Source organism: Mus pahari, chromosome 9 (genome assembly GCF_900095145.1).
Source record: "Mus pahari chromosome 9, PAHARI_EIJ_v1.1, whole genome shotgun sequence".
NCBI classification, from domain to species: domain Eukaryota; kingdom Metazoa; phylum Chordata; class Mammalia; order Rodentia; family Muridae; genus Mus; species Mus pahari.
In genome coordinates, this window is record NC_034598.1 from 5208645 (window position 1) to 5220150 (window position 11506).

At 44.4% G+C, this 11506-nt stretch overlaps 1 protein-coding gene across 1 annotated transcript in view; it reads left to right on the plus strand.

Annotated features, from left to right (window-relative positions):
* The first annotated feature begins 1693 nt into the window (after positions 1-1693).
* Positions 1694-11506, plus strand: part of Lama4 (laminin subunit alpha 4) — a 145339-nt gene continuing 135526 nt past the window's right edge. Inside the window, exon 1 of the mRNA XM_021204290.2 lies at positions 1694-2328. Within this exon, the coding sequence (XP_021059949.1) occupies positions 2134-2328 (195 nt within the window). The 5' untranslated portion in view covers positions 1694-2133. The remainder of the gene's footprint in view (positions 2329-11506) is intronic.

Here is an 11506-nt window from a genome sequence, read left to right on the forward strand (position 1 = left end):
CACTAGCTCTTTCATGTCACATCATTTTATTATTTAAAATCAAGAATCTTACTCTGACCAAGCACGCACTCATTTCCAGCACCCACAGAAGTCAATACTACAGCACTGAAGGCATTTATTTCATTATTGCTTGTTTTGTTTATTTTGTTATTGTTTGTATTGTTTGTTTTGCCAAAAGAGCTTTATTGACAACAGATTAATTACGGAGATGAGCGGCTCGAGTCTGTTGCACATATTGGCAGTTGTAGAAAGGAGTTAAGTGGCCTAACAGGGGACGTGGAAGGGGTGTTGGGATAATCCACACCCAGCACACAGGTCCAGTGTCTTGGCATCATTTCTATAATACCAGACTACTCCACCATTGCCAAATGCATGTGACAATGACCACTTAGCCATCAGCATGAAATTAAATAAAGTAACTCATGCAAACTGTTGGCGAATAGAAAGCACTCCAAAAGTGAAAGGGATCACCCACTCCCCATCCCCCCACCCCACTCCCCACAATCTCCAGGCCCCAGCTCAGGCTTTATCTTATCAGTTTTGGTGTTACAAATCTGAATCAGAGCTTCAGGTCAAGAAGGCTCACATTTAAACTTCAATTCAGCTTTTTATCAGCTGGGTGGCCTTGGGGAATCTCTCATTTTTCTTCCAAGTAAGGAAATAATAGCCCTACTATGCAGGAATGATGTGCTGTTTACAAATAATGTGTGGAAAGTGACTGGCACATGGTAGAGAATAAACAGTTGCTTATGTGTAGATTTAGATCCAACAGCCCATTCGGTGAAATGGGGCTCATGATAATGTTCACAGAGTTGCCTTACTGTGTAATTGTAATTCCCAATAACCTAAAACTGGCCTGGGTGTCATTATATGGCTATCTTGCTCATCTGGTCATTTTTAAGCTACTTTGGGGCCTTCCAGAGATACCTAAAGCTCTGACCTGAAGCCCATAGAAATAAAGGCACCTATCAGAGGCAGTGGGTGCTAGTCAGCTCAAGGGCAGCCCAGCGTAAGTGCAGCCCGAGATCTATGGAAGCTTTGGAAAGCTTACATGATTCAGACAAATGTAGTAGGCATGAGATTGCAGGCCAAGAGGAAGAGGTCGGGCTACTATGAGCTGTGGGTCGCATATTTGACAGGCTCATACACTGCACGCCTTGTTCTGGGTCCCTCACAAAGCACCTCTTTAGGGAAAACAAGATGTTCTTTGTAAATAAAAGTTCATGCATTTCAATAATGAAGTCATTTTCTAGTACCGTAGTGAAAGATATTCTCTCCAGCACTCTGGGTGAGGACTCCACAGAGGAAGAGGAGTGGCCAGTGAAGAGCCACAGGCTATCTCTAGAAAAGGAGAGGAGAACACATCCAGAAAAGGACACCCTGCCTCTGGCTCCTGAGGTCATCTACCTCAGGCTCCCTCCTGCCCCTGGAATCCTTTTTCCACCCACTTTCCTGTACACTAGTGGGGGCCACATACAAATCTATATAAATATAGATCAGACATCCGGCGCCTTGGCTGCGTAAATAGGGATGTGGGGAAGCAATCAGGAACGCTGAATATTCATTTCGAGTCCTTGGAGAGACTCCAAACTGCGAGGGGGAGGGGGAGGGGGAGGCAGCGTCTAGGAAAGGCCTGACCTCGGGGTCTGAAAGCCAACTTGAAGTGGGAGGGCCTGGAAGGGGAAGGTGGAAAGGGAGTGGTGAGAATGAGTGTGGGAAGGAAGCCAGAGCCGCGCCGACCTCGGTCCCAGCCGCCAGGGAGAGGAGGTGGCCAGGAGCGCTCGCTCGGCTCATGCCAGTCCCGCTCCCCTGCCTTTTGATGTTCGCAGGGCGCTGCGCTCCATCCATCTGTAGGTCCCAGAACCCAAGTCTCAGAAGCGGCGGGAGACCGGAGACAAAGTGAGAGAGGTGGATGGAAGCCAAAGACAAGCAGGAGAGAAAGAAGAGACCACGCTGACTCTCACTCCTTCTTCTTTAATACAACAACAAAGTTGCAACTTGGGCTCCTCAATCTAAATACTGCAGGTCCAGAGAAGACAAAACACCAGGCATCGCTGCATCTCTTAGGGGGTACCCACCAAGACCCCCAGATCCTTCGCTCCAGGAAGGGCCCTGTTGAATATCAGCAGAGAGATGGCTTGGAGCACAGCCTGGTGCTCAGTCCTGGCCCTGTGGCTCCTCTGGCTTGCTGTCTGCTCCAACGCAGCGTCAGGGGACGGCAATGCGTTTCCTTTTGACATCGAGGGGAGCGCAGTGGTCGGCAGGCAAGACCCATTGGAGACCAGCGACTCTGGCGTGACACTGGGACGCCTGCTGCCCTCTGCTGAGGTACAGTACCCCCTGCCTTTGCCAACCTGCTCCACAACTGTGTCTACTGTATCTACGGGCTGGGCCACAATCCTTTCTCTCTCCCCGTCTTTTTGAAAGCCCCTAGACTTTCATCTGGACTGGGACTCCTCAGTTGAAATGAAGGGTTCTGTTTTGAAAGTTTGACTTGGATGTCAGTTGAAAGTTGAGGCTTCCGGTGAGAGTACCCTTCCTGTCTGCACGGGTCTGTTAGACTACATGAGAGGTGTATGCAGTATGCAGTGGTGGTCTTTTGGTGTGTTCCAGTAGTCATTTTGTCAAGCCTTGGTACTTACTGTACGTGCCCCTCTCTGTCTCCCTGCTCCTCTTTGCTGTTTGAACAATGGGAGCAATATCACTAAAAAGACCTGTCCTGTCTCAAACTAAACAAAAGGTCTTCTGCAAGGCTGCGGTGCTGGGGTGGGGGTTGTCTGTGAAGGAAGCTGTTAGAAAATGTCAGGGCAGATACCTTAAACAAAAGCAGACCATTCTAATCCAGAAGCAAGATTAAGTCAAGCTCCCCTCCCAGAGTAAAGCTGATCAGGATATACTATTGATCTAACGTTTATTCAGTGAGCTACTGTTTTTATATATCAAGAGACTTTTCGATTAAGAAATGGCTGAACTGTAGACACTGGGGAAGGATGAATCCACAGTAAGTGATTTAAGAGCCTCTGAGCCGGGATTACAGTAGCATGCCCAGGCTGTGGGGGATTCGAAGGAGGAGGAAAATGAAGTCACCGAAGATCATGGGAAAGGAAAGAGCAACAGACCTTACACCACACACACACACACACACACACACACACACATACCACATACCATACAACACACATACACACCACTCCACATACCACATAGCGCACACATACACACACACATTTATATACACATACACACACCATACACACTACACACACATAACATATACACAGCATATACACACATACCACACACATATACACACACTAATATACCCATGTCTATAGCAATCATACAGGTAAAGTAGTGATGCAAGTTGATAATTGTGCTAAAAGTCACTGAAGTCTCAACTGTGGCTCCTAATTCTACCTCTGGTAATATAACTATAGTCGTTATTGTTGATTAAAAATAGAATGCAAGATGATCCTTAAGTAAAAGTCCTAGCGATGCTTCCTCAAAAGGGAGGCAGGTGGGTAGAACCAGATTGTACCAGTCTCTCGTTTCCTACACAGGGTCTACCCAAGGGTCTATTTTGAAAGGGGCTTCTGATCACACCCAGTCCCTGGGGACAGGTCAGAGCAGCCAAACTCCATCAATGGTGAGGAATTGCTTCTCTGCATTCTTGGAACAAACCCAGGCGACATCATTTCCACACCTGTTGCTTTCAGCAGGGAAAGTCCCTGAATGAAATGCTTACCATAAGGACACAACTGACATTGAGTATAATTCAATTAAACTTGAATTGCAGATAAACAATAAATAAATTTTTATCATGTCCCAACTGTAGGCTAGATTTTTTTCAGAGTTCATCTTAATTCTAGGCATTCTGTGTTTGAATATGTTAAATCTAAAGAGATGATCATATCATGCATAGCGATTTTTTTCTGTATTTGCAGCTCATAAAAATTATTTGAATGTTAGAGGTCCTTAAAGTTAATATTGAGGCTATGAGCAATTTCCCATCCAAGCATATGTCCAGGGCAACATTAGCAAAGCATTTTAGAGGGCAGACTTGCTAAACATACTTAAAGTGCAAGCATCTTGACTTACCCAAGTAACAGTTTGCCCAACTTGCTGATGAAAAAAAACAAAACTAAACCCTCAAGGCCTAAGGAAATCATTGGTAGCCATTTTAAACTTTATGTCGTTGCCATGGTGAAGGTACTACAGTGTCTGACATAGGTAGAAGTGATTGAACGTGCTGAGTTATTACCATGAATGGGTTACATTATTTTTTTAAATCCATATTTGGTGCTATTTCTGAGACTTTTATGCTTCTCTCTTACTTAATGTTTGTTAATATTGGACCTATGTTTGTCTATATTCTTCCAGTCAGAAAGACTGTCCCATAGTAAGTTAACTGTGCGATACTGTCAGGGTTTACTAGGTGTACTAGTTGAGGGATTTAGGGAAGAGAGAGAAGATATCAGTCATCCCAGGGGAGACGACAGCAGTCGGGGTGGAACGTCACAATTATGCTTCCCAAGGGTAGTTTCACATAATGCCCTGCTTGCCTGTGGTCCCAGGATGATCCCAGTGCCCTGCCAGCAGGTTTCCCATGCTCTTTATAGCCAGAAAGCAGATCTTAAATCAAATACATTCCAGAGACTTAATAACATGGCACAACTACTTTACTGGGTCGGGTCAGGAAACCGTATTTACATAAAACAGAATATGGTCACATTATTCATAGGAGGGGTTCAAAATGTGGGTGGGAGGGTGCTCTAAAAATATTTCCACTTTATTTGAGTTGGATTTATATGAATGGTCATTCTTCAGCCAACTCTCCAAAAGAAGGAAGAAAAAGAAAAAAAAAAAAAAAAACCTAAGGCAAGCATGGGTCAGTGGGAGGAGCTTGGCAGAAATCCCCTAATGTTTTTCCCCCAGTTCCCCTGTCACTGGATGCTTGTCCTAAGGAGGCAGGGTCTCTGACCCACAGCAGTGCTCAGTGTGAGCTGGGAGCAAATGTGAATGAAAAACTAGCACAATGAAAGGACAGACAAGGCGGGCCAGGAAGGAAGGGCCCACCTTTGAAAAAGGCTTTCCCATAGGATGGAAAGAATGTGAAAGAGACACACCCGAGAAAACTCTACACACCACTTGCAGATTTTCCTACCTCCTGCTTCTTGACAAGCAATTTACTGAGTCCACTCCTGCCGAGCACATGGCGACAGCAGTGATTTTAGTAGGCGATGGCAGGCAAGAGCAGCTAGGAGTTTCGGAAGGAACCTTCAGTATCCTGACAAGACTGTAAAGAAAGAGGCTACTCACTTTGTCAAGTGCACTGTAGCAAGTAATAACTAAGTTTAAGTTCTCTCTCTCTCTCTCCCTCTCTGTGTGTGTGTGTGTGTGTGTGCGCGCGCGCGTGCGCGCGCATGAGTGTGGGGGAGAGCATATGTATGAGTGTCTAAGAGTATGTGTGTGAGAGTGTATGAGTGTATGACTGTGTGAAAGAGTTTGTGAGTATGCATGTGTGAGAGTGTGTGTGAGTGTGTATATATGACTGAGTGTATGAGTGTGTGCATGTGAGTGTGTATGAGTATATGTATGAGTGTGTGCATGTGTGTGTGCATGTGTTTGGATTATGAGAGAGAGAGAGAGAGAGAGAGAGAGAGAGAGAGAGAGAATGTTTTGTGTAATATGTTGGCTCAGAGCTTTATCTTCTTGACTACAGGGCTGTTGCAATTTCTAAAAATGATGAAACGGGCAGGGCAATCTTCGTGTATGGATTTTGTTGAAATGATCAGAATCTAGCTAAAGTTTTCGTGATTAACACAGAAGCACAGGGAACCAGAGGGAAAGAAGGAGTGGAGAGAGAATGACCCAGGGAACCAGTGTTAGAGTATCCTTGGGGAAAGAGAGGTTTTTGTTTATTGAGACATTGGGCAGGAGTCAACCAAGGTTGAGAATGCTGAGCTGGGGGTGGAAGCTAGATGGAGGCCAGGCAAAGAAAGGCATTGAGAAATGTGGGGCAAAGGAAGAATGCTGGGAGAGCCAAGCAGGAGTGGGCAGAGCTGGGCTTTATTCTTATTACTGGTTTTGATAAATGAGAATAAGAGAAATCGATCATAAAGGCGAGGAACTTCCCTGAGAGGAGAATGAAAGACTTCATGGCCTAACCTGAGTGGGGTTTACTGTTTATATTACCAGGCTAACTTCCCTGCAAAAAACGTCATTGCTTCATAAGCCCAAGGCCATCCCACTCTGGACGAACTGACTTGCTTAAAGAAGCACTACAGAAGACTAACACTGAGGGACTTTCCCTCTATTCTTCTCTGAGTTGACGTGTGGTCCCATGCCCAAACTACACTGTCAGGCTCCCTGCCATTGAAGGGTTGCAGAACGTTTCCAGAAAGTCTCTATCTCTTTCACTATCTGCTTTCCTTTCCGTATCTCAGCCCTTGCCTTGAAAAAGACTGTGCAGACAATAAGTCTTCCAGCCACTAGCCTGGGCAGCCATCCTGGACTGCAGTGCCAGCGCTAGATTAGGCCGCTGGAACCTCCACTTTCACTTGCACAGCAAGCACATTAGAGACTTACCTTATAGAGAAAATGTACACGTACCAAGAGGGATTAAAGGAAACGAAAGGATAGAGTTTTACCATCACGTTCAAGTGGTAAGCAATCTGACAGAAAATAATACGCCAAGCACTGTCCAGAGCAGAACAGACTGATGCTCTGTAAGAGTGGCTATGAGCTAAGGACCATGGAGAAAATGAGGTAGACCAGGAAGACATGATATTCTACTTGCCAACAGCTAAGATTTTATACAGCTTACTTTAGAAAGACTGGGATGCTGTAGCAGTGGCATAATTAACACTACCTAAGACATTTTCTGACACCTCCATGATAAGTCAGAACTATACAGTTATCATTTCAATTCACAAACTTGGAAATAGGTAGAAAAGTAGCTGTCTGAACCATCAGCTATGAAGTGACTCCACTGGGGAGCTGTTTACCTGTAAAAGCAACTTGACTGTGCAGGAATGTCTAGAAAGTATATGGAACCATCCATAGGGAACATTTTATTAAAATTTTAGGAGCCTTTCTTTTTTAAGTGAAGAAGTATAAGATGTCATGCAAAACATCAGCGCTACTGAAGTGTCTATAAGCTGCATAAACTGTTAAGACAACTGAAGACTTGGGTAATACCCCTTCCCTGCCTGCCTTGCTGAGTACATTTTTTTCTTCCTTTTCTTTTATTCTGGGGGTAGGGGTGGCATGTATGTGCCTTGGTGATTGAATGGTGGTCAGAAGACAACGTGTAGGAGTCATCAAAGTTCATTTACACTGTAGGTGTGTCAGAATCACTGCTGTTAAGATTCCCATTCATATATAATATATAATTATATATATGATATTATATATAATTTACATATATATATACACATGGATGTACATGTACAGAACATTTATTTGTTCAAACACCCATACAAACAGATGTGGTTTCTTCCTTTTGGGTATTGGAACAATATTGTTATAAACAATGATGTATAAGTATCTGGCTTTGAGTCCCTGTTTTCAGTTCTTTTGAGTACATATCCAGAAGTGGAGTTATTGGATCCTGTGGCCCAAAGGAATTCTTAAAACTCAGATTATTGCAGAAGCCATGCAAAAAAATTATCTAAGGGGAGCCAGGTAAGGAGGAAGAGTAACTTGGGGATGACCAACCATAAATGACAGGAGACTGCGCTCCAGAGTGGAGCTCTGCCTTGCCAGCTCTTCTGGAACTCGTTTGTCGTTTTTTTAAGAGAAGACAGGCAGGGTGTGGTGGTGCTTACTTTTAATCCCAGTACTTAGAAGGCAGAGGCAGGCAAATCTCAGAGTTTGAGGCAAACCTCGTCTATAGGGTGGCAGAGTGGGTTTTAGGACAGCCAGGACTACACAGAGAAACCCTGTCCAAAAAAAAAAAAAGACAGAATCTGGATTCTTATATCCAAAGGACGGGTTTAACATTAGGGCAACTTACTCGCTATCCCTACCATATTTGAAATTCACCTTTCATCAGAGGCAGAGTGTGGGCTTGTGACCAGACAGATATGTGAATCAGTGCTCAAACTTTCAGCAGGGTGACTTTGAGCAGATTAGCTCATCTTTTAGGGACTGCATTATAAAGTTAAAAAACATATCTTGGCTCACAAGATTGATGTGATATTGCATGTAGATGTGTATGTCTGCAGGCTTTCTTAGACAGTGCACCTCAGCTTTCCCTCCCCTCAGACTTCCCTCCCTCAGCCTCCCCTCCCTCAGTCTCCCCTCCCTCAGCCTCCCCTCCCCTCAGCCTCCCCTCCCCTAAGACTTCCCTCTCTCAGCCTCCCTCCCCTCAGATTCCCCCCCTCAGCCTCCCTTCCCCTCAGATTCCCCTCTCTTCAGCCTCCCCTCCCTCAGCCTCCCCTCCCCTCAGATTCCCCCCCCCAGCCTCCCTTCCCCTCAGATTCCCCTCTCTTCAGCCTCCCCTCCCCTCAGATTCCCCTCCCCTCAGATTCCCCTCCCCTCAGATTCCCCTCCCTCAGCCTCCCCTCCCCTCATATTCCCCTCCTCTCAGCCTCCCCTCACCTCATATTCCCCTCTCCTCAGCCTCCCCTCCCCTCAGACTCCCCTCCCCTCAGCCTCCCCTTCCCTCAGCCTCCCCTCCCTTAGCCTCCTCCCCTCTCAGCTCCTTTCTTCCCTGTGACTTCAGTGAAGCACAGGTACTCAGTGCTTAGTATCTTGACAAACTTTGTCACCTAATATTTAATAATTTTGTAAATTTCATTTTGTCTGCATAGTTCCTAGTTGTGCAACCCAAGAGTAGAGCAACTAGAGTGTCTCTTATAATCATTCCCTAATAGTTTTCAAATGGTTTTTACAGGAAATACGGTATGTGAGTAGCTGAGAAAAATGATGTGTTTTTCTGAATCTCTAGAAACGCCAAATAGCAGCAACAACAAAGCCAAGCAAAAAAGTATGAGATTGAGGGAAAGAAATTAAGTCGTAGGAAAAATGAAAGGACAAATGCACAGATGTTCAAATCTGACTTGTTGTTTGTGATGTGCATGAGGCCAGGGAAAGCCTGCTTGCTTATAATAATCATAAAAATATGACGGCAGCCAGATATAATTTTGAGACATTTGAGTTAGAAAACACAAATCCAATTTTTGGCACATGCTTTGAGTGTCAAAATTAGTATTTCTAAATAATTATTAATTTTCTAGCATAGGAGATCTGTGAGCTCATTAAGAGATAGTGACCAGAGGCAGATATTTAAATACTCTCCTGGGTTTCACAAGAGCAGCCTGCTACTTTCAACTGTTTTCTCTTTTGCTCCTGGTGTGGTAAAGTTAAATTCTGGGAAACGGCTTACTAAAGGGAAGTTTAACCACAGATGTTTGTAATTCCAACTTGAGTTTCCCATCAAAGTCCTAATGAAATTCAGCTGCAGGCAGCCTGCCTCTGAGGCTCTCTGCCTTTTTGTCATGAGAAACTTTGGGGGAGCAACATTCCCGAGACCAAATGGTAATGGGAAATTTTCCATATTCAAACCCAAATACTCTGCATAAAGAAAAACACATCAGAAACTGCTTCTTTTTTAATAACAAGAGAAAAGCGGGTGGATGTACTTAAAAATAATCATAATATGCAAAAGGCCCCTCTTCTTACTTCCAAGGTTGTTTAAAGCTTGTATTTCATGAAAGTTAGAGATCTCATGTGTGTAAAAGAGCAGTAGCTAGTGTGATAAATCCCCCAAAACTGCTAAGTGTGAGCAACCTAGAACACGCATTAGTACACATTTCCTGTAGCCTACAATAGAAACCTGTGCTGTATCCTACAGCTAGAAGCTCTCCTCGGTACAGACTTTGTGTGCTTATATTTATGGTGAGATTATGGAGTAATATCATTGCCTTGAAGAATACTGGAGACTCTGGGCATCTAAATGTGTTCTGCAAAGCTTGCTTTGAGGATATGACAGCCACATGGAGCAGTGTGGTCCGTACTGAGTACACCACAGTGCAGAGAACAAGACTAAAGGATTCTCTAAACACCAGTGTTAGCCCGAAAGACTGAATATCATAGGAGCTAGAAACAATAGAGACAGTGAATAATCCTCACAACCTTAAGTTACCAGAACTGGAGAACTACCTAGAATCTTCAAATAAAAGTATCAAAATGGCTGCATGGTGCTCAAAAGAGAGAAAATTTTTTTTCTTAGTATGTGATACCACAGCACAAATCCCACATATCAGTCTTTGTTGTTGTTGTTGTTTAGCTGGTTTCTTTAAAAACAAAAACAAAACTACTTACTTACTTATTTACTTACTTAATGAAGTGTATGTGTATGTGAGAGCTTGTGTGTTCCACATGCCTGCAGGAAGGATCCTATGGAGCAGAAGAGAGCATTGGATCTTCTGGAACTGGAGTCACAGGCAGTTGTGAGCTATCATGTGGGTGCTAGGAATCGAACCTGGGTCCTCTAGAAGAGCAGCTACTGTTCTTAACCCCTGAGCCATGCTTCAAGTCCCCTACCCCACCCCTACTCTCTATTGTCCCCACCCTCGCACATGCACGTGCACATATACACACATACATCACACATCTCAATCTTAAAATGTGGCAAACCCCAAGATCTTAAAAATCCAGAGAGTATGAAAAACAAACGGCCTTAGCCTGGAAGAAGGAAGGAGAAACATTTTAATGGAGTGCTTTTCCCAGCTTCACATCACCTTTTGTGAGTGAGGCTGGGGGATAGCTACAAGTAATGGCATGGGCCAAGCACAGACAGGAGCCTTCCATGATGACATACGAAGGAAGTGTCTCAGATGCCCCCCAGAGCTGAAGATGCCCCCATGTGTACAAGTCCATGTATGTCCTCCTGTGTTCAGTAAATCCTATGCTAGGGTTTCTAGATGTTCTCACCTCCTCTACTCAGACCCCTTAGGATGAAATGAAATATGATGCCACAGAAAGCGAGCACACATCCATACCTAAGTGCCAGTCAGGTATCAAATAACAGAGGGTCCACAGAGGAGAACATGTTTCCCTCAGTGGAAACAGTAATGTAAACAAGCAACAGCTTGAGGCATTATAAATATCAAACAAAGCCACCTCACTGTATATACCATGCACTGAAGAGATATCCACTAGGTCTTAATGCTACTAGAAAAAAATTTAAAGCTTGCTCTAGATTCAGTAGGTCACATTTGGAAACAAATATGTTCTAGGAACTTTCTGGAAATCAGACTTATGTGAGGAAGTTTGTTTTGGTAAATGACTGATGATTGTTGGCTGTGGGGCAACAGGGTCTAAAAGATTGATCCTTCAGCATGGTGCAGAGGGGCAATATCCACGCCACCTGAGCACAGGCTAGCAAAGCAGACCATCAGAATGAGAGTCCACCTTCTCACCCAGCCAATGCCCATCAGAACGAGAGTCCACCTTCTCACCCAGCCAATGCCCATCAGAACGAGAGTCCACCTTCTCA